Source organism: Prosopis cineraria, unplaced genomic scaffold (genome assembly GCF_029017545.1).
Source record: "Prosopis cineraria cultivar Desert tree isolate PC_DT_omini unplaced genomic scaffold, ASM2901754v1 PC1, whole genome shotgun sequence".
Lineage (NCBI taxonomy): Eukaryota > Viridiplantae > Streptophyta > Magnoliopsida > Fabales > Fabaceae > Prosopis > Prosopis cineraria.
In genome coordinates this window covers 1,759,957-1,782,452 of record NW_026555332.1, presented here as the reverse complement: position 1 = coordinate 1,782,452, position 22,496 = coordinate 1,759,957, and the positions used below count along the sequence as shown (strand labels likewise).

The 22,496-nt window shown below is 33.7% G+C and overlaps 4 protein-coding genes across 5 annotated transcripts; all 4 read left to right on the top strand.

Annotated features, from left to right (window-relative positions):
• Positions 1 to 186: 186 nt before the first annotated feature.
• LOC129320103 (ACT domain-containing protein ACR12) lies at positions 187 to 6,052 on the top strand. Of its 2 annotated transcripts, none has more exons than XM_054965300.1 (10): positions 187 to 573; positions 1,988 to 2,042; positions 2,573 to 2,692; positions 3,277 to 3,371; positions 3,588 to 3,672; positions 3,794 to 3,853; positions 4,100 to 4,155; positions 4,714 to 4,819; positions 4,901 to 4,969; positions 5,738 to 6,052. In XM_054965300.1, exons 1-10 carry the CDS (start codon positions 434 to 436, stop codon positions 5,798 to 5,800), a joined length of 849 nt encoding a protein of 282 aa, XP_054821275.1. In that variant the 5' UTR covers positions 187 to 433; the 3' UTR covers positions 5,801 to 6,052. The 2 variants fall into 2 exon arrangements, with proteins under 2 accessions (XP_054821275.1, XP_054821267.1); XM_054965292.1 differs by having other exon boundaries at positions 191 to 573; positions 2,570 to 2,692.
• Positions 6,053 to 7,217: 1,165 nt separating this feature from the next.
• Positions 7,218 to 11,837, top strand: LOC129310959 (uncharacterized). The gene is made up of 2 exons (XM_054952863.1): positions 7,218 to 8,059; positions 11,442 to 11,837. The coding sequence occupies exons 1-2, from the start codon at positions 7,516 to 7,518 to the stop codon at positions 11,687 to 11,689; spliced, it is 792 nt and encodes a 263-aa protein (XP_054808838.1). The 5' UTR covers positions 7,218 to 7,515; the 3' UTR covers positions 11,690 to 11,837.
• A 4,618-nt stretch (positions 11,838 to 16,455) lies between these two features.
• LOC129310966 (ferredoxin, root R-B2-like) lies at positions 16,456 to 17,862 on the top strand. The gene is given in 2 exon segments (XM_054952874.1): positions 16,456 to 17,482; positions 17,485 to 17,862. Coding segments are annotated over 2 exon segments (462 nt in total). The 5' UTR covers positions 16,456 to 17,193; the 3' UTR covers positions 17,658 to 17,862.
• A 2,025-nt stretch (positions 17,863 to 19,887) lies between these two features.
• LOC129291890 (replication protein A 14 kDa subunit B-like) lies at positions 19,888 to 22,081 on the top strand. Its single transcript, XM_054929446.1, has 3 exons — positions 19,888 to 20,020; positions 20,892 to 21,150; positions 21,807 to 22,081. The coding sequence occupies exons 2-3, from the start codon at positions 20,895 to 20,897 to the stop codon at positions 21,869 to 21,871; spliced, it is 321 nt and encodes a 106-aa protein (XP_054785421.1). The 5' UTR covers positions 19,888 to 20,020; positions 20,892 to 20,894; the 3' UTR covers positions 21,872 to 22,081.
• Positions 22,082 to 22,496: the final 415 nt, after the last annotated feature.

The window sequence follows — 22,496 nt, the reverse complement described above, 5'->3', positions numbered from 1 at the left end:
CTATTTTTTTAGGGCCACTGCATTGAAAAAACAAACAAAACTAAAACAAAATACAGATAGGTCCAAATAGCATAAACAAACCAAACCTAGAAAAAACAAACCATAAACTAAAAAACAAAAACAGATAAGCAACAAAAACAACCACCATATCAACAACAAAGATAAATTCATCCCGCCAACTGATTTGAGAAAACCAGTAAGGAGGTAGTATGTTGAGTTGGAAACGTTTCTAAAAATAATTTTAGTCTTGAGAATTTTAACGCAAATTCTTTAAAATAGTAGGCAGAAGACATAATTTTCACACTGTTTGGCTTCTGAGATTCTGATGCCATCGGCTCCGTCACACTCCCTCTCATAACTCAGTTTCCCAGAGATCACGACGCTCCAATCGCCACCTTTCTCTCTCTCTTCTCCGATCCTTCCATCCTCATCCATGGCTTCTACCAACGCTCTTCTTTCTCCTTCCTTCACACCCCATCACTCAACCAGGCATCACAATCCCCTCTTTCTTACTTCTCACTCATCATCTCTTGCCTCCATTCGCCAATCCCGGAAAGCTCTCTCCCGGAGAATGTAAGAAATGCCTGTGTCTTTTTTTCTTATGCATTCATTCTTGAGCTGTTTGGTTTTATCGAATCTGAATGTGGGGTAAACAAAGTTCTGTCTTCGTTTGTGCAGGGTTTGATCCTCTCAAGTTCTTTTGTTTGGAATTAGTGCGATTGTATGAATTATTATGGCCGTTTTTGTTCTTTTTTTGCTCCCGAAATTTTGATGCAAGCGAATGGAATGAAATGTGATTTTCACTAGGAAATGGAATTGGATGAAAGTGCCCGTGATCGTCTTTTTGTTGAGGTGGTTTTGATGGAAAATGATCAGAAGTGTGGTTTATGTATATAAAGCGGAAGCACGTGCTTGTTTGGGAACGTAAATGATTAGATTGAGTGATTTTACTGTTGGGTGAAATTAGAACTTCGTAGAATTTCTTTTAGAACTTTGAGTTTCCCTCTTCTTTCTCTCAGGGGAATAAATCATTCCTTTTGTTTACTTCTCTTCCTTTACGGACAGATATAAAATGGATTCCGCCTTAATTTCCATCCCATTGATCTACCTCAACCACCTCTGTAATTAAACTGTACCTTCTTTGCTTTGACTCTGTTTTCCATTTGAATGTAATGATCTTTCATCGTGGGAAATAAAGGGAAAAAGGAAAAAGAGTTAACTAGCGATCTCATCATCCTCATCATCATCATATTTGGTTTTTGGTCATTGAAACGCAGTATGCAGGAGTCAGCACATTTAGGAGTGTTTATATGCTTTTTTTACTGTTAAACTCTATCACTCTTCTATCTTCTGTTTTCTAAGAATTTGCACGACAACTTTCTCTTCTGAAGTTTGCTGTTCTCAAAATCATACGGCCTTCCATCTATACTTAGCCTCAAATTCTCTCAAATAATTCGACAGGGCAAACGCATAGCATGAAGGAAAGGCTTTATAGCTCTAAAATAGCTATTTTACGGGAGTCATTATTGTCTCTTGTATTATGAACATGTGTATTCAATGCAGATGTTCCATCTGAGTGGCCTATTTTTTATGTTTATGTTAAGGCTCTTCTGCACATAATTTCTTTCCTCTGTCAGCAATTTAGCCTGATTAGTCCAAATTGATGCTTTTTCATGGATGATATAGCATGTTACCCTTTTAATTTGTTATGAACTGAAAAGTGAATGAAGTCGTCTTCATAAGTTAAGGCATAAACTGCTTGTAAACCAAGATGTTCAAAAACTCAACTAAAAAGTATGGTTGATTTGTGTTATGACTTTCTGAATTTCTCTTAGAACACTTTCTTTTGATGTTGTTTTCATCAGAGTGATGATTTCTGAAAGTGAGGTTGGCTAAAGCTGAAGCTTTAATTTTTTTTTTTAAATAGCTTTATTGTGATCAGTCTATATATTATTTCACCCCTACCATTGGTTTAAACGTTATGCAGGATTGTTATTAATGCATCCGCATATGATTTGAACTCTGTTGGATCTGCTTCAGTGGTAGGTGATGCGTTTCTTGCCATCATTTCAATTATGGCTAATATTTGTGATTATCAAGATGCCAAGAGTAACAAGCTTATTTCTCCATACTGGTGTTAGAATGTTTGTTAGCTGAAAGAATTGAAATCTGAAACATTCAATCCCCTATTATTAGCTGTGATTTGCAAAAAATTTCTTAGATGGTTGATGGAACAGGGCTGATTAATTCATGCATGTGGATGATATGTCATATTGCAATTAGATAAAGCTAAGGCTATCGTATCTTAACTTTTGTATTTTACTTGTCAGTCTTTTATGATTTTTTCCTCTTTTATGCTTGCAACAGCCCACGTGGCAGTTGAACCTATATTGACAACTAAATAGATTATTGTTTCTGTTGAACATATGATATTCTGATCTTCCAATTTTTAATTCTTACTGTCATGTGTACCCTCGGTGTTTTATGGGTTTGGTCCCTCGAAGCAAGGATACGATATGCTTTTATGCATGTATACAGCTGAACATGCGATTGGAAATTCTTGTTGCAGAAGTCTGATGAAAATCTCGATAATGTTCCTATGCCAATAGTTCTGATTGATCAAGATTCAGATTCCGATGCCACTATTGTTCAGATTAGCTTTGGTGATCGCCTTGGAGCCCTTGTTGACACAGTAATGTGGCTATTAATAACTCAATGTCTTTTGAATTCCTGCAATATAGTAGGATCACTCAATGCATTCTTGATCTGACATCTTTGAGGCATGATTCTGTTACTTAAGAGATGTTCACACTATTTGATTGTGATGGTTAAAGAAGATTTGCACTTGCTACTATCCTGAAGTATTAGTAAGCTTTTCAAGCAAGCACGCACATGTGGGTATAGAAAGAATTAGTTCGCTTGATCCCATCCTATATTATGTCTATTAGTAAGGTTTTTGCTCATGCTGGCACGCACACACAGTCCTCTCCTACTTGTCATCCATCTTCTTTTACTTTGTTTTCTCCTTTCCTTAATATCATTGAAAAAAGAAAAAAACTGAATGATCGTGGAGGTGGGAAGGTTGACATTAAACTATTTAATTGTGATTTTAATGGAAAATCACTTGTTCTTTTACTAAAACATTGTTCTTATTAAGTTGCCTAAGGGTTCCATTATACATGCATCTAGATGTGAACTTATTTCTCTCCCTACACCATTAGTAATTATTATTAATAGATTATAATTAATAATTGACTCATGCTCATGTCAAGGCAGATAAAAGCATTAAAAGAGTTGGGATTGGATGTCTCAAAGGGAACTGTTTCCACTGAAGGATCTGTTAAGCAAACAAAATTCTTCATCACTCAATTGTGAGTGTTCGTCTTCTCCTTCATTGAGTACTGTCTGATATTTTTGGAGAAACTGAATACATAAAACATGAAAAGAAAAAAAGTTTCTGATTTAATGCAGTTGTGAAGTGATATTAATCACTACCAATGTATCATTATAATCAACATTACTTTTAACATAGCAAAGTTGAATGCATCTGGTTTTTAAATATTGGTTTTGATTATTTTATTATGCAGAGACACTGGACGCAAAGTTGAAGATCCTGATATGCTTGAGAGTATTCGACTTACTGTTATTGGCAATTTGTTGAAGTATCATCCTGTAAGTATGCTTGATAGATGTTTATTTCTAGGGTTTTTATCTGGTGTACGTATTTGAGTTTTTCTCATTATTTACACTTTTCAAATGCTTTTCCCTTACAAGTACTGTATACATTTTATAGGAGTGCAGCGCACAGTTAGCTATGGGTGAGGTGTTTGGAATTAAACCTCCAGAAAAGAAGGTGATTGGTACCTTTCTAGTTTAGCCTTCCTTCATGGCTGCTTTTAGAGAGATTGCTGCTTTAGAACTGGATACTTAAGATCCTTTTTTTCAATAACCATTGGAGGGAAAATGTTTGATATTTTTTTCGGCTTTAGATATACTCCAGAGCTTTATGGAACGACTTTCTTATGTCATATCTGGTTCATTTGTGCATTCTTGTCAGCAATTCTCACTAACAATAACTTCCCTTTGTTGCTCTATGTAGCTTGACGTTGATATTGCAACACGTATACATGTCAAGGAAGATGGACCTAAGAGGAGGTCCGTGGCTTGTGATTTTACAGTTACAGTTCATTTTGGCACTTTCTGTTTTGAAGTGTTTGAAAGGAAGTGGAGGATAAAGGAGGTGGATTTGTGGAGAATGAACCAACAAATGTTCTGTCCTTTCATTTACTTAGCTATAATTAGGCTACTCTGCTGCTTTACTGCCGTTTTCTTGTGTTGTTGACGTTGGGTGTTTCTACTTGCACTGAGGATTCTATCTCTCATGGCTTCTCTGATTTATAGAACAGAGGGGAATGTAATGAAAAAGGAATTGCAAAAAGCAATTTTGAGATCATAAATGACTCTCGTATCCCTATTTTTTTTTTTTTTTGTTGTTAAATAAAAAGGATAAAAGTTGTCACATAATAATTACCAGGGTAGGATAGATATTGCGAAGATATGAAGAGAATTCTTTCCCTCCCTCTCTACTAAATAGGGCATCACTGTGAGTGTGTCATAGAATTTCTCTGATCTCTCTTTTAATCAATATTTGGGAGTGCTTTCATAGTAGGTGCTTGATATAATTTAATGCATTTTCTATTCAATATTTACCAGCTTGCTATGCATAGAGACGGCAGACAGAGCTGGGTTGCTAGGTGAAATCATCAGTGTCATTGCAGATATAAACATTGATGTTGAATCGGCAGAGATTGATACAGAAGTATTACTTCATTCTGTTTTCCTTGTCTCTCTCCTTTTGTTCTGAGATAATCAATGATCAACTTCGCCTTTCATCTTTCAGGGTTTGGTTGCTAAGGATAAGTTTCATGTCAGCTATGGAGGTGCGGCATTAAACAATTCAATGTCTCAGGTACTTTTAGATTTCATACGAAATGAAGACTCAGTCAATTTCTTTGCAATTCTGGGGCTGCAAATTTTTCACTTTGGTGCTGCCGGAAAACTAATGCAGTAATTAATTGTCTATTTCTGTAAAATTCAGATAAAAGCTGAAATATGATGACTGGGAAGGCTAGCACGCACCTCCCTTGCGTAGCGGCCCCTCTTCTCTTTTTTATAATACTTCTGAAAATAGAGATTATTAAGTACTAGATAATTTTTTTCAGGGAACTGAAAGACACCGAGACACTAATAAACTTTACCAATCCCCCTATTAGTGATGGCTCGTTTTGATGTACATAACAGGAAAGTTTGAAATAACAAGAAGTGATTTGGATGGGGTAAAATGATCTTCGTGTCTTTATTTGAAAAAATAGTAAAAAAAGTAGGAACTGTTAAGTAATAAGTGTATTAGGCATTGGTAAAAGGAACCAAAAAAAGGGTGGGGGTGGGGAAACTAAAATTATGACCCCTTTCATTTCTCTGCACCAAATGGAGCATAAAGTGGTACGGTACGTGTGAATAGGAACTTGAAAAACCTATTTACCTGTTGTATGTGACCTGAATAAAATGTAAATACTGATTCTTTTCATAAATCTAATACTCAAGTTTTCTTTGAATAGAAACTCAATTTCAAGTAATTAAAAATCAAGATGTTCACTTATCAAACATGACCGCTTTGATTATGGAACCAATTTGGCTCGTATTTGGAATCCAAAATCTTGCATGCTTGAATTTGCAGGTTTTAGTGAACTGTCTGCGTTACTACCTGCGGAGGCCGGAGACGGATATTGATAGCTACTGAGGATAGATGGGTGAGCCACTTTTAGAACATAGTTGTAAAATAATAATTCAATGTAAAACTGTTCTTGTACTCAATCATAATGAGCTCAAGATCCATACATGTCTTTCTGCTGCCTGGATTTTATGGAACTAAAACTTCCATTGATCTTCCTTAAAGCTAGACTTGTAAGTGGAAATCCAGATCCTGGGCTGTGCCTCATGTCATTCCCCAGATTTATATTATTAGTTTATTCTACTTAAAGACCATTTGATATGTTGTTGTCCTTTTTTTTTTTTTGGCACAAATGATATATTATCTTGATCCTTGTATTTTGAATGCCCGATAATGCCCAAAATGTGAGTATTTGGTGACAAGACCAAGACGACCGGTGTGACTCAATAATATATATTTTGTTCATATAAGATGATACCATTTTGAATGGCATCTTTTATGAATTATTACTTGAATTCAAAAGTCATACCAAAGTACTCTGTACCGTGGGTATTCTAAAGAAGTAAAATCAATTGATTTATGTCGCTATAATAATCAACCTTGTATCTATATTTCTGGCAAAATGAGTCTAGTTAAATATTAAATATTAAATATTATAATAAAATATTCAAAAATTTCTTTCTGTTAGAATTATTCAATTTTTTTATTAAAATTTAAATTAGTATTTTCTGGAATAATTAAGCTTTTGGTCCTTCATAATTATTTTGATTATCTATTTGGTTCTTATAGTTTAGCTTTTATCAATCAAATCTTTAAAATTTTATAATCATATATAATAAGTCATTATGTTTTGAAGTAGAGAAAACAAAATAAGGACTAAGCATTAAACAATTCATTTTTCCAGATATCCCTTATAATTTACCTTCCCTCATTATCCCCTTATACATTTTCGTGATAGTTGTTAATTACTGTAATTTAGTTGTTAACTGAATAGCTTCACTATAAATTATATAATAGCAATTGATAATTTTAGTGTAAAAATTAATAATTTCAGTAAAGGACATGCGAGTTTAAAGTATTTTTTATTTTGTTGGATTTTTCTGTGTTCAAATAATTAAATAACCATACAAATTACAATTTCAAAATAATGAAATTCTTATAATATTATTTTTCAATTCAATCAAATAATTAAATCTTAATTAATATATTATTATTAAATTAAATTATTAAACGTTATTGACATGGTTAGATCATTTCACAACTGGTAAATTAACTGCAAATCTGCGATTTTAAATTATTGACATGGTCAGTCCACATCTTCAGAAAAGCTAATAAATATATAGATGAGTCTCCTCAAGTTTTTTTTGACAATTTAAATATTCCAATTTTTAATAGCCCATTTATTAATTGTATATAACTTAATTGTCCGTCTGCACCAATTTTACCATGGCCTTCTATTTTAAAAAAAAAAAAAAAGGGAACGTCCATCACGGAAGTTAATTAGCCACAAGCCAACGGCGTTCCTCCCCATCCCACACCCAAACGCGCGCGCAGGGCTTTGGTTCTCTTATCTTGAGAGTATCAGTTCCTGCGATTACTGATCCGACTTGGTCAACTATCAGAGAACTGTCTTTCCAAAGCGCGTCTATCTTCGCGTTGTTTTTCTTTTTTTTTTTTTTTTTTTTAAATTTTGGAGCCGTTTTCGTCCCTAGGAGCTTGCGAATCTAATAAATTCCTGACCCTTCTGTTTTTCTCATTGTCGTTGTTCTGAAATTCTAAAGAAAATGGGTGTGGGTATCTCTGTACTGATAGGATTGAAAGCTACGATGCTATTTCTGAGTTTTGTGTACCTTAGAAGCCTTGGTTTCATGCTTTTAACTGTTCCTTTCCTCTATGCCTCTCTGGTATCATTTTTGCTGTCGATTGCTTCACACCCATCAATCAATCTTCCAATGCTTTTGGGGAAGAACACAGATGGGAGCTTCCCCATTTGGGCATTAATCATGTTCAGCCCATATTTGTACTTTGTTCGACTTTTCTCAACATTGAGGAGAATGAGAAGCCGGGAAGCTCCTTACAGTGAAATTTCTGAGGGACTATATGTTGGTGGGTGGCCATCTTCACGTGAGAAATTGCCACCAGGCGATCCAGCCATTATTGATTGCACCTGTGAACTGCCTAGAAAGTCAGAATTCTCAGGTTTGGCATATCTATGTATTCCAACTTGGGACACCAGGGCTCCTCAACCTGCTGAAATAGAAGCCGCTGTTAAGTGGGCTATTCGTAAGAGAGAACTCAAAAGGCCCATTTTCATCCACTGCGCATATGGTAAGCTATTGAAGTTTAATAGAGAAGTATCTTGGACTGCTCGCATTGGCCTTTCGTGAAGTCTTGTTTAGGTTTCTAGTTTCTTCACTTCACTGTTATATGTTCTATAACTCATTTCTACTTGTGTTTTACTTGCACAAGGGCATGGGAACTGGTGATATATTATCAGCTGCAGAAGTGTGCCAGTCATTAATCATCATCTGCATTTCATAATTTAATTATATGGACGACTTTCAACGGATCTGGTCGTTTTTCCTTCTCGCTTTAGTTTGTCATTTATGGTACTACACATTTATGGCTCTACATTTGGACGCACTCTAATCTGCTCAATTTTCCTTTATTAGAACATTTGAAATTTTACGTGGTCAATCAAATGTTGGCTGGGTTCTTTTCCTAACATATGATGTTAGCAGAGAATCATTATATGGACTTTATTCTTGATGTCTCCCATGAAAAATTGCTGGTTCTGAACTTACAGTTGTTGCCAAATCATAACACTTATCTCAAACCTGCAAGCTCCTCTTTTTTCACACCAATCCTTTGGATTTGTCAGTCACAGGATAAGATGATATCTAAATAGATGATATCTAATCTATTTAGTTTTATAACTATTTTACATTGTGACTTTCAAACTTTGAAACGATAGTTTTCTGTTATCATGCTTGTTATTTCAGGAGATCATGTGTCTTTCTGGTGCCTTGCATTCGTATTCTACTTATAACTTAATCTGTCCTAAGTCCATCTATTTTATGTCGATGACCAAAAATTTAAAAGTAATTATCAAAAGTAAAATTGGCTGTGATGAGTTTATGCTGCACCAGACAGGCAAACTTCCTATTGCCAAAAAAAAAGGGAAAAGAAAAAAGAAAAAATAAGTAAAAGACAGGCAAACTGCATTTCTTTATCTACAAACCACAATAACACATCATTGAATTCATTTCTATTCTATTTTTTCATTTTCTCTCAAAGTCTAGCATATTCATAATTCTTCATAGTTATGCTTGTCTGTTTGTTAAATAGTTCAGCTAGTTTCTTATTTCCTCCTTTATCCCATCTTGAGATGGTTCTTTATTCTAGCTTGAATTTGGAGATGGTGCTTAGCCATTGGTATGCTCTTCACTCTATTGTGTTTCCCATGCTTTACTGTACACCATTATGTTCTATCAAACGATTGGGATAAAATTACTTGTGGCCTCTCTGTAGACTCCTTTTGGTAGGTTTGTTTGGTGATTGTCTTTGTAAGATTAGCTAAGCTCTTATGAATTGATATCTTGTAGTCTTTGTTCTCTCTTTCTTCCCTCTTCCCCTTGTTTTTGGCTTTAAATTTCTCTTTCTTGGGCCTTTTATAGGAACATTCAGTTCAGAGGCCAAGGCTTACACACAGTTTACCAGTTTCTCTTAGCCCCCCTCTCTCTCTGCGCATATGTATGCATTCTTTTTCTCTCCCAGCATTATTTTATGTTGTTTCACTTTTCACAGATTTTATCATGATGGTAGAACATGTTCATCTATGGCAAGGTTACAAGATTATCTGAACTCTTCCTTTACAACTTTCATTTCTCTCCTTATCTTCTGTTTTTCACATGGTTCCCATTTCTAAGATCCATAATGCCCGACCACCCCCCAAAAAAGAAAAAAAGAAAAAAGAAAGAAAATATCTTGTGACCACCACCACATACTAGCCTGCTCTTGTTCCTCTTTCTCTTCTTGGTACTCCAATTCTGGATAGAATTATAAGTGAGAATCATGAGTGTATTTGCAAGGAGTTGTCTGTGGAATAGCAAATAGATTTTGTGACGTCTCACGGGGGATTGGAAGGTGGGTGTTGCTTTGGGGGGTGGGAATGAAGAAGATAACTGTGGTGCAACGCTGCTGCTGGCTAGTAGTGCATGCAAGGGAGTTATGAAGTGTTTTGAAGTTTGTCTCAGGGTCATCGAACTTGTCCTACCCTAAATATTGTTCCAATATTTATAATGCATGTTAGTCAAGTTACAGGTTCTGATTGTCTGTTTGAGAGTCTCTTGATTTGCAGACAGGCTGGAATTTGGTACTGGTCATGGGTCTTCTACATCACTGGAATTTAGTGCTGAGTGCTAACTTGTTACACATTTCAGGGGTTGTGTGTATCTAGCGTGCTCAGAGCTTCAGTTCTGTTTCTCTGAAGAATTGTTAATTAAGTGGTTAAACAACACAGATGACAAAAAATGAGGTAGTATTGGATGCCTAGTTCCACGATGAGGTGTATGAATTACTCTGTAGTTATTTGAGTGAGTTGATTCTCTCACCTCAACAGCTTGCTTGCTTTTGGGTTTTTTGCCTCATGTTATTTTCCAGAGAATCTGCCCAGAATAATTGTTCTGGGTGTATCTCTCTTATTTAATCAATCTAGGGTGCATAGGTATTTAAGGATTGCTGGAAAATAAACCTTATCCAGTCAAATCCCATGGTATCTATATCAGAAAATGTAAACTACCCGGATCCTGGTAACAGAATAATCTCAAAACTCTTTGGATAAAGGATGTTTGATTAAATAAGGAAATAAACAATATTTATTGAAGTTGCAATCGTAAAAATGCTGCAACTCTGGATGTAGGCCATTGTTGGGCTTTTCAGCAATTAATCCAGTTACTTCCAGCAAGCCACTTCAGTGTTTATTAATTGATATCATAGCTAGTGGTCAGTGGTTCTAAATAGAGCTACCTATGGCGGGTTCTAACCAATGCAAAAATCAATTGGGTATTGTAGAACAAAGCCATGGTGGTGTGGACTCTTCAAGGACAGTCGATTGATAGAGACCAAAGTAGTGTGAGATGCCAGGTCTCAATTTTTTACCAAGGAATACTCTATAGGGTACTTAAGTAAGTTGATTATTCCACCTCAATAGTTAGTTTTAGTTTTTGGAGGAGCATTCCCATCCCATATAACTTGGGTGCCTCTCAATTAAGGATTTGATTTAAGCCTTTTGAGCCCCCTACTTTTTCTTTAAATGTGCATATGGTCAGTAGTTGTTATTCTTGATTATTAATACATTTGAGTGATCTTGAATTTTGAGAATTTTCCGTTTCCTCTTTCGGCATCACTGTGCATGTAGTTAGCTCTCATATCTCTCCTCGCCTGTGTGGTCCTATGCAGTCACAAAAATTTTCTTGATTTTGCATGGAAATATTGGTTTACTCTTATGAATATAATGTGAATTAGTTTTCTTTGCAATTCTTTCCTTTGCGTGAAAGTCAAGAACATTTTTCAGATTGATTAATTAAATTCTTTGGTCAAGAAGACAATGCAGTTATAAAATCTTGCATAGACTCTATTCAGGTCAGATGATGTACTACTTGCATGATGAGATGATATAGCTTGTTAATATGTTTCTCCTGTTTAACAGGTCATGGAAGAAGTGTTGCCGTTATGTGTGCACTGTTAGTGGCACTAGGTATTGCAGAAGATTGGAAAAATGCTGAGAAGATGATCAAACAAAAACGGCCTTACATCCGGATGAATGCTCTCCATCGGAAGGTGCTAGAAGAATGGTCGAAGCACCGGTTATCAGCGCCTAAGAAGAGAGGAGAGATGGGTGTGAGTTCCTTGAGTCGATCACAATTTGATGGTTTTTCAAATGCTAGTAGTTCATGAAGACAACTGAAAACCATACCTTCTCATTGTTTCTTTTTGAGCTGTCGTTTCCGAGCTCTAGTTAACAGTACTTCATAGTTGTATTCTGGGGGCTTTCATGTACTTTACAGTGACTTTAAATTTTAAATTAACTAAATTTCTTTCTCAATTGATATTAAATTTAATTGTCAAAATTTTATAACTAGTGGAGAGTGATAGTTTAGTGAAATTTATGTTAGTAATTTTCGTAAAGGTCCAGAGTTAAATTTTTCTGATCATAAGATTAGTTTTAAATTGTCGAAAAAAAAAATTGTGCCTTTTTTCATAATTTTCCTTGAGCCCTTTTTGGTAAATTTCCTAATTTTTCTTTTGTGCTGATATTTTTCTTCCCTGCCGTTCGAATCACGGAGCATCCCATTTTATTTTTCTTCTTTCTCCCTTCTTTCCTCTTCACCGACATCTTGCTCCTCTCCTCTCCTCACCGTTGAATTCCTCCCTCACCGTCAGACTGCTCTCCTTGTCATTGATGTCCTTCTCTGCTCTAAACCTCGCCGTTCCTGCTCATCTCTTTACCGCCGTGAGTCTGCTATAATTTCCACTGTTGTTTCACTTTTCTATGTTTATTTTTTTTCTTTCTTTCCTCGATGCTGGCGTGGTGTGCGTGGGATCTGAATGGGAGTTCTCTTCTTTCTCTATACTTGTCGTGGTTTGGGTTGCGTCGGACATCCTTCTTCCTCCTTTATGTTTGATCTGCGATGTCTTCTTCTCCCTATTTCTGTCATGGGCTTGTTGCTGAGTAGAGCTGCTGTGCGCGAAGTATTGGTGTTGGGGGATCCGAAAAAGCATAAATTGAAGATTTGGAAGCTTAATAAGGTTAGTAATTTTGCCTTAAGCATTCGGTTATTATAAAACAGAAGTGAGTTTCAAGTGATGTTCTGTTGAGAGTTTAATTTTTGATTGTACAAGGCGTGAGATTTGAGAAGCTTGGAAAAAAAAAGTATTGATAATGGATATTAGTAAGAGATTTGAAGAGGAAGGGGTTTTTTATGTAGTGTGAATGGAGTTGCTCATAGGGTGTTTGCTCAAAATGTGTAGAAGAGGATTTGGATGAAATAGAATAATCAAACATATTAATTTTATTAATAACTGCAACTTGTATTTAGGTTGTGCATCTCTCTGTTGAAAAATTGGAAAGGTGTCATATATCTATATATATATATTGCGCTGGAAAGCTTGGGTTACTAACTTGAACTTGCCATGCTTAAAAAGAAGAATATGTATTCTAGATTAATGTGAGGCTTATGGTTATCTATGATGATATACATTATGATTAAGTTCAATGCTGCCTTGTACATGAGAAAGTGGATATTAAACTATTCTCTTTTAAAGTTTGTCATTCATTGAGTGGACATGTATCTAGTGAGTTGTTGGAGTTTGATTACAAATAATTTAAAGAGCTTGTGCTGATGAATGTATTGTTGGAGAAGATACTTGAATTGGTATTTTTCTATAACTTCGTTAGGTCTCTCAAGAAGCATGAATTGGCTTGGGTATTATTCATTTGTGAATTTAAATTGAATATTATAAAAGAATTTATCTATGTTATTGAGGGATTGATTGGATTCTTGAGAATTTACTTTTGATAATTTATAAATTATTGTGTTGTCTTGTGATTTAATTTGGGATGCACACTAGGTGTTCAATACAATGTGCGATTAAGAAGCTTAAAAGGAGCCAGATATAGAGTTATTTGAAAATATGAAAGATGAGTACGTAGTGGTTTTTCATAATTTCTTGCAAATATTTATAAAATTTCTTTATTTAAATTTTATATCATTCCTTTATAAAATTATATAAAATATTCTTGTTAATTATATTTTTTATGATTTATACAATTCTTCTGACTTCATTTTTGTATTAATTAGTTCATTACAGAATTTGCTTTATTTTCATTAAGAATTATGTTATTATTAAGAATATTTGGATTTGGATATTGATTAACCGATTATCTATTCTAACAGTTCTAGTGTTTAAATTTCATAATTTATATGACAATGGTTAATGTGGTGATTCGTGCATGGAGAAAAAATTGAAAAAAAAAATTTAATAGCTGAATATTATACCTTAAAAGAAATAGTTTTAAATGAATATTTCAACTCTATGTACGCTTGATTTAATTAAGGGGATTGAGTTCAAAATGTTAGATACTAATGATAGTTTTATTAACTCTTGGCACGTGATAATACACCTTGCCAGTAGGGTGTATTGGAATTGCCAGCCTCATGTGCCGGCCAAACACGTGAAATGGAGATGTAGTTTCGTGGATATAATTCACGCTTGTTACTCATTAGTTTTATGCTTGCATCTATTTTTCGTGGCTTCTTGCCATGCTGAATATGTTACTTACTCTTGTGGATTGTGTATTTATTTTATTAATCGTTCTAATTAAGTTTCGTCAGAGAAAGGATTTTCGAAATTATTTTCATTAGAGTTGATTTCAAAAGCAAACTGATATTTTTTTTTTATTTGTGGATTTTATAATGAGTAATATATATATACATATATATATCCCAAGAGGTTTAGGTATGCGTAGAAATTTAATAATTTGGAGTTGTAATTTTAATAATTTCATTTGTATTTATGTATTCTTGGTTATATTAATTTTAATTGATTATTTTAATAAATTTATAATTGCCTCATTGATTGCTTTTTTATTATTTCTTTCAACATTAAATTAGAACACTATTCACCGAAAAATTGTCTTTGGTTTCAGATATTAAAGTTAACTTTGCATTTTTTACTGATCATTGAAGGGCACAATTTTTTTTTGAAGGCGGAAGTATGTATATTGGCCATCTAATTTGATGTAATTATGTATTATATTTATACAATTGTAATTTAGTGTTTCATGTATACCGTGGTTAGGTCTTAGTCTTATTTTATCATTGTGAAATCTGTTGGGTATGGAGTTAAATTCTTTTTCTGATTTGGCTGACAAGTTTTTGTTATTGTAGAAATTTTGGGAGAGTCTTATTATGGAAAAATTTTGTCAAAATTTTATAAATAGTTAAAACTTATAAATTTTAAATTTAGATGTAAATTATATTATTAATTTTTAATATTTTTTTTAGTTACTTAAGGCTCATGAATGTGAGTCTATCTCATATTTTATATCGGTCATACTCTAAATATTAGGGTGTGACATACTGATCTTGTTTCTAGCTTGTAGTTGTATGCTAACTTGAAAAAGGAAGAATCTACTCTGTTAGCAGCGCCAAACAACTTAAAATTCTAAGAAGATATTAGTCATGAATCGCTGAGAAATTGGGAAAATTTATTTTAGTTTACTTATATTTTAGAAAAAAAGCACAACTATTGGTCCTATATTTTGCTATATTTTGGTAAAGGCCTTGTAAATTTTTTTCTCTATAGTATTCTTTTTAATTGGTTTTTGTTATATCCTTTGTTGTAAAAGTACTAGGGATTTAAAAATCTAACGGGAATAATAAGATAACCTTATTGATATTAAAATATATGACTTTGAATTGTGAAAGTATTGTTAATTTTTGTGTTGGGGTAGGATTATACTTTAACAAATTGAACTTGAAACTTAAATGGAAAAAGGTGAACAATGCTATTAAGCTATTTAGTCATAATTTCACTCAATACAAATTGACGACACAAAGTCATAAGTCAACATATTTAATATTTTAATATTAGTTCATTTCATTTGGGGCTTTTGGTTAGAAAAAAATAAAGAAACTCATGTTGTAAACAAGATAAACTAGATGGACCTTCATCAATGAAAAAAAAAAATTGTAAATCCTATATTAAAATAAATAAGTTAATTAAACTAAGGACAATCCAGTATACATTTTTTCTATTTATTTTTTTCTCTAATATTTTTATTCTTTCATTTAGTTTTGATTCTTAAACTTTTGAAAATTAATCAAAGGGTCATTTCAATTTTTATCACTAGAAAATATCTGAGTTGCAAGCTATATTATATAAATAATATATGCATTTTTAATAGTTTTTTAAACTTATGCAATTGATAATCATGTAGCGATCATTGAATGGCAAATTGTCGTATGAGATTTACGTCAAGGGAAAATCTTTAAATTGAATAGATATTAATAACAAATTTATTCCATTATGTAGGATTGGAGTAAACATTTGAGAAGCTTAATAAATAAAAGTACATCAACAAAAAGTATACAAAAATATATTGACAAATGGAGCAATTGACCATTTACTCTACATATGGATTATTGAAACATCAATATCAATAATACCGCTATGCCTTAAAATGATTATTTTTTAATAAAAAAATACATGTGGATAATGAAAAAAATTAATATCAATAATGTATAAATATTTGACAAAAAAAAATATGTATGAATGTTTAGAAAAAATATTGATGTGGCAGTGTAGTCCCTTGGTCAAATATACGGCCAATTCATCAGAAGTCACTTGACAACACGTAAGCCGAAGCCGCCCCCCTGAAGATCCAAAGGTCACTTTCTCGCATAAGCCCACCATCCTTCACACTCCTGTAGTAGTGCGCGTCCGTGCGCATCCAGCACCTTCCTCTCTCATTCTTTGCTTTTTCAAACGGTTAGCTTCCCTCTTCCTTCTCTTCTCCTGTTTCCGTCACTGATCTCTTGTGTTCTATCTTCTCTTGCTGGATTCGTTCCGCGATTTTATTCATTTCTTTTGTTGAAGCTAACATGCTTGTGTTTATTTGTTGTGATGCTTGATTTTTTTTTTTTTTTTTTTTGTGGCAACGATTTTTGGCTTTTGTATTTGTGCACCGCGCGCCTGGGGTTATCACTGTTGCGTACCCAAGGGGATTGCAAGAATCGCGGAATGTTTAGTGGTGATCTAGATTGTCTGCTCGTAAATTGAATTGATTTGATGAGTGACAAAACGAGAAGTAGTTTCTCTGAATGCATAAATTTGATTTAAGTTACAGATATTTATGATGTGTTTTCACTCTTTCAAACTTCTGGAAAACTAGCTTCTTGAACAGTGGCTAAGTCATGATCAAGATTTAGGGGATGGCTTGATGGAAATAATGGCTTGACAAATACCGGTAGACGGTGTTGGAGAAATGATTATATTATTTAATGATTGATTCAAGCTTTTCTTGTCATATTCTGAAAGTGACGACCATGTGAAATATTGAAAATTTTGAGTTTTAATACGTTTAGCTATCAAAGATACTGTAGCATTTGAAATGGTGCGTGGATTGGAAGAAGAAAATGATGGAATAGTATAGGGACCTATAGCTGTAATTGCTTGGTTGTTAGTTGATACTTGATAGCAGTTGCTTGTATTCATATTGCATTAGGATTGCATTTCATAAGTTCAAGGACGTTGGTATTGTTTATTAGGAAGTCCAACTTGATGACATGATAGACAAGACGACAATTCTGAATCACAGATTGGCCTCTTCGATTCTATCAATTGTTACTGAATGATTTCATTTATGTTCTCTAAATTGGTATGGACTCAGGTAAAAGATGTCGGTTGTGAACGTGGCCAATGTGAGACTTCCCGCAGCTTCCTTGTCTAGAACCACACCCACAAGGAGACCTTGTGCTCTATTTAAGAGTGGGTCATCCTTAGGCTCTGTGAAGTGTGTTTCGAAGCTATTTGGGTTGAAATCTGAATCCTTCAGAGTTTCTGCCATGGCTGTGTACAAAGTGAAACTGATTGGACCTGATGGCACTGAGAATGAGTTTGAAGCTCCTGATGACTCTTACATTCTAGACTCAGCTGAAAATGCAGGCGTGGAGCTACCTTACTCGTGCAGAGCGGGGCCTGCTCTACTTGTGCCGGCCAAGTGGTTACAGGATCTGTGGACCAATCAGATCAATCCTTTCTGGATGAGAAGCAGATGGAGCAGGGCTATATTCTGACCTGTGTTTCATATCCAACATCAGATTGTGTGGTTCACACCCACAAGGAGAATGAGCTCTGCTAATCAAATTTACGGTTTTGATTAGTTTCACATGAGCTTGAATATGTGTCAGTCTAGTAAGGAAATGTGAGACTGTTCTGGTTCTTGTGCTTGTTTCAGAGTGATTTCATAATGATCATGAGATTGAACCCCAGATTATGTTGGGACGACAACTTCGTCGATATAATAAAAGCTGTGATAAATTATAGAGCAGCGTTATTTCTTATTAGTCTTGGTGTGGCCTATTCATAGAATGAATAAGTAGTTCAACTATCTCATTCTAATCCTTCCATTATGATCATTCTTGGAGCGTAGAGGTGGATAATATGGTTTTCATTTGAACATTCCAAGTATTATACCATCAAATGTGCTCACAGTATCATTAATCATTAATATGATTATATGCCGTACGTGTTGTCGAGACATGCTTGTGTGCTGATTAAATACTTGACAATTGCATTAGCTTGAATTTAAGGTGAGAACTGAAAACGGTGTTCAAAGAAACATATTTTTTAACCGAGATAATGAAATTTTTAATTTCTTGCCAAGTTCATCATAGTTATCCACTTAGTCTTTCAAAATTAATTTTATCAAAATCAGTCTCTTAAATTTATTGTTATTTGATAAACTGAAACTACCTTTATAAGTATGATATTATTATGTCTATTTTGACTTTGAGACTTATAATTAGTGGATTATAAAGTCTTTAGTAATAACATATGATAGAAAGTGGGCATCACATCTATTGAAAAAAAAAATGATGGAAAAATTATTTAAGATAATTTGGACATGATCAAAAATGACTACGGAGACACCTGTAAGAAGAGTAGAATAAATAATTTTAAGCCTTATCAAGAGTAGAGTTGGAAGTAGTGGTTCCCATTTTGAACCTCATGTATCAAGCCCGACCCTTATGTAAAGAGTTTAGGGCCCGGCTCGCAAGTCCTTTTAAAAAAAATTTAAAATAAAATTAAACATTATAAATTAATTAAAATATTTTGAAATTAAAAAAATTAAATTCCTCATAATTTTTTAGAAATTAAGCAACACACATTTAGAAGTCTAGTAATAAAATTTAAATCTTGATTAAAAAATAGTTCATTTTTTATAAATACACAAACATAATAATTATAGAAAAAAATATCAGGAATTTTATATTATACAATGATATTTATTAAATTATATTAAATCAATGTTAGAATAAATTAATAATAATATAATGCGTGTAGAATTAGGTGAGCAGGTCATTAGCTTCAAACATGTATTCCACCAAAGAAGAAGAAAATGATGATGATGATAATGATATAACAGGGCTTGAAGGCTACCCGAGCCCGAGTCCTTTTTTACAGGGCTTATTAGGGCCAAGCCTTCAAGCTCGATTATTTTAAAAAAATTCATTTTTAAAGGCCAAACCTTTATTTAAATAGGGCCTCCAAGCCCGACCCTTATTCCCAACTCTAGTCAAGAGAGGTAGAAGAATGTTAAAGAGAATAATTTTAAAAGTTGTTGATTGAGACCTCTTAATTAATAATATTTTTAAAAGTTTGATAAATGATAGAGTACATTGTCATCGTCATGTAATTTATATAGTCGATCTTACCTAATGGGATAAGATTTGTTGTTATTATTATAGTATAACTATACGGCATAATCAGTCAATATAGATTATAAGAATTCCAACACATTATATTATACATAAATTGTGAATAATGTAATTTATTTCAACACGTCTAATTTTTCATATAATAATAAGTATTGCAGTTAACTAAATTATATTTTATCATTATTTACTTTAAATTAGAACAGTTTTTTCATACAAGTTGAAAAAGATTTAAAAAAAAAAACAGCAAATCATTAAAAATGGGTATATGTCTAGATGAACAGTGAATTAAAAATTTGCAACGACAAGTAATTTTATTTTCATATTGGATAGAGATTATACATATGTAGGTATGTATGAAAATCTTAAAATACCCCATCATCCAATACCCAAAATATTTTACTCAACTCTTGTAGTCTGGAATTAAAAAAAAAAAACTGCTGAAAGGATGATAATAACCCTTTTTTGGCCGAAGGTTCCATTATAAATTATGATACTATCATTTTCATTGGCTGTAAATTTTATGAAGTTTCGATTTTATGTTATTCGGAAAAGAAAAACGTTCTGTTTTTTATTTTTCACTGAAAAATGCATAAACAGGCTTTTAGCTAATCTTTTTAATCAAAAAAAAATAAAAATGCATAAACAATACCCACAATTATTTCCCTCCAGAAAAGAGTCCATTTACTACGTTCCCGCCTTTTCTTTCTCCATTCTTCGCAGAACACCGTCAAGGCGGCCACGATAAAGAACACTATAGTGTTCCAGGTTTTTTCATCAGTCACAGGTGAGAGGCTTTATCTTCTCATCTCCTTCAAAAATCTCTTCTCTTTCTCTGATTTTTTTTCTTTTTTTGCATTTCCGATTTGCTTTCTAACATTTCTTTTGGGTTGGGTTTAACAAATTTTTCTGTGATTGCAGTTCCCATAGTTAATCTTCGCAGCAATTCATCTTCCCCACATTTTCTTCCTTCTGAAAGACATGTGGTTTTCAATATTTGAATTGTTGATTGTTTGTAAAGTTCTGTTTTGGTTCAGGTCCTCTGAAATGTGACTGGCTGTAATATCAATTTTTGGTTTTGGCTTGTCATAAGCTTTTTGATTCAAAGATGTTATCTTTGTGCTGTGTTTTGATTTTTCCTATTTTCACGTGCGTGAGGTTGGCCACTCGGCCTGATCGATTGTGAATTCTGGCTTTTCTCTTGTGCACTTGTTCTGTTTGTGGAAATACCTGTAAGACTGTATGACTCGAGATTCATCTTCATAGCTTTCTTTATTTCTCGTTTGTAATTTTTTTTCCGAGTGTTTGATATAATTGGATATGGGTTGGGGCAGATTCTTGAATCATTTCAACATATTGCTACATATTTTACTTCCAACAGAAGGAAAAATAGCATGACAACATCAAAGCAATCATCTCAAAAAACAACAAAATCATTTAACCGTACTGCTATTTTGGCATGTTTTCATCTCAACCTGTCAATATTTTAACCATTGGACGCATTTTGAGATTTTTTTTTATCTTAGTAACTAAAGCATTAGAATAAGAATCCCAAGATGCACTTATTGGTGGAAAAGATTGCCCTGTCTCCATAGAAGAAATGCATCAAGTACACATGAGACCTAGTTCTTGTCAATTTGATTGCTTCCTGCTTTCAGGCCATGGACATTTCAAATCCTGCAGCATTTGTAAACGCCGAGTTGCTACCCAATTTCATAGGGAAGAAAGTTCGAGCTGTGTTTCAAGTTCATCAATCTGATGGTGCTGTTGCCATTGGAAAATCCACGGATGACAGTCAGCTAACTGTGAAAGGGTTGCCACAAGTTCCTGCTATGAATTATATTGAAGTCATTGGCATTGCAGAGAGCAACCAATTGATTAATGCTGAGATATGGACTGACTTTGGCAACACATTCGGTATGAAGCACTACAAAGCATATTAGCTTTTCATTTCCCTTGTTATAATAAATGTTCATTTTCCATAATGAGTAACTAATTGTTAATAACTCAGAGAAATCATGAGAACTAAATCTGATTGCATGAAACTCATCCAAGCACGTAAAAGTCATCGATTTTATCTACACAAGTCAGTCCAGTGTTCTTTGTGCCTAGTTCTATCATATGGGATGAGCCTAGGCGCCATTCACTGGCAATTACCATTATACCATCCCTAATTATCTAAAACAAAGAAATCTCTTAAAACTAGTCACGATTCTATGGGCCTTTTTTCTATTAGATGCATTTTGAGATTGTAACAATGTCAATTTGAAAAGAAAAACTAGAGCGAGAATCTCAAGATGCATGTATAATTGTAAAGCTCAAAATCTTCTGAGATAAAATGGGAAATTCCTAAATAAATTCAGTCTTCAAAATATATATCAGATCTTATCTATCTATCTATCTATATATACATGGATCAGATTATCTGTGAATAGACACAAGCATATGAGCATAGTAGAAATTACTCAATGTTTTGGTTGTCAATTTTCACTCTTGTTGAAAATTAGGCATGACTGATAGATCGAACTCATCATTACACATCTAAATAGGTTATGATGTTCCCTTCTTTGCAGACACTCAATCGTATAATAAATTATGCCAGCTTGCAAATGGGGAATTCAAAAGTCTCTTTCTGTAGAGATATCGACAGATGCTGGAGAAGAGGCCAAAATGGTAAGGAGTTGCAGCTTTCAAGCTAAAGAACCTTTTAGCATCCGAGTATTTATGAGGATTTAAGAAATGCGCTTGTTCTAAGAAGAGCAGTAGTTTCATTGCTATGTAGAAAATGTGTTCCATGTTTGAAATCCTTCTAACTTGTCTCTTTGCTATATGTAGTGCTTAAATTTTATTGGATTGTGGTTGCTCTTTTTTAATGCGAAATCAATTTAATGTAACACCAAACACAATGGTCAAGCTTGAAAACTACTCCCCGTGTGTGTGCGCGCATGTAATTTTTTATGCTGACACGTACAAAATTGACAATCGACAACAATGCTATATTTAACATCAAATGATGTGATTTTTTTATATTCGACTTTAAATTATTTTAAGGACCCGAAATTTCCCTTGGAGATTTGTGTTCTCATATCATCAAAAGATTGCTGATAAGAAGAGGAATCATTGAGGTGATAAAACTGGCTTGTGCTTGATTCATCTACCATTTTGGCAGCTGGTAGATGCCTTGTCAAAATTCTATGGTACTCCCAAGAATCACAATCGTGTACAAAAGATTGCTTCTTAGAGTCTCTTTGAGATCCCTTTTT

Coding starts and splice junctions, on each gene's coding strand:
- LOC129320103 (XM_054965292.1), top strand. CDS start 434: ATGGCTTCTACCAACGCTCTTCTTTCTCCTTCCTTCACACCCCATCAC. Junction 2,693..3,276: donor TTGGAGCCCTTGTTGACACA/GTAATGTGGCTA, acceptor ATGTCAAGGCAG/ATAAAAGCATTAAAAGAGTT. Junction 3,372..3,587: donor AAATTCTTCATCACTCAATT/GTGAGTGTTCGT, acceptor TTTATTATGCAG/AGACACTGGACGCAAAGTTG.
- LOC129310959 (XM_054952863.1), top strand. CDS start 7,516: ATGGGTGTGGGTATCTCTGTACTGATAGGATTGAAAGCTACGATGCTA. Junction 8,060..11,441: donor TTTCATCCACTGCGCATATG/GTAAGCTATTGA, acceptor CCTGTTTAACAG/GTCATGGAAGAAGTGTTGCC.
- LOC129291890 (XM_054929446.1), top strand. CDS start 20,895: ATGGACATTTCAAATCCTGCAGCATTTGTAAACGCCGAGTTGCTACCC. Junction 21,151..21,806: donor TGACTTTGGCAACACATTCG/GTATGAAGCACT, acceptor CCTTCTTTGCAG/ACACTCAATCGTATAATAAA.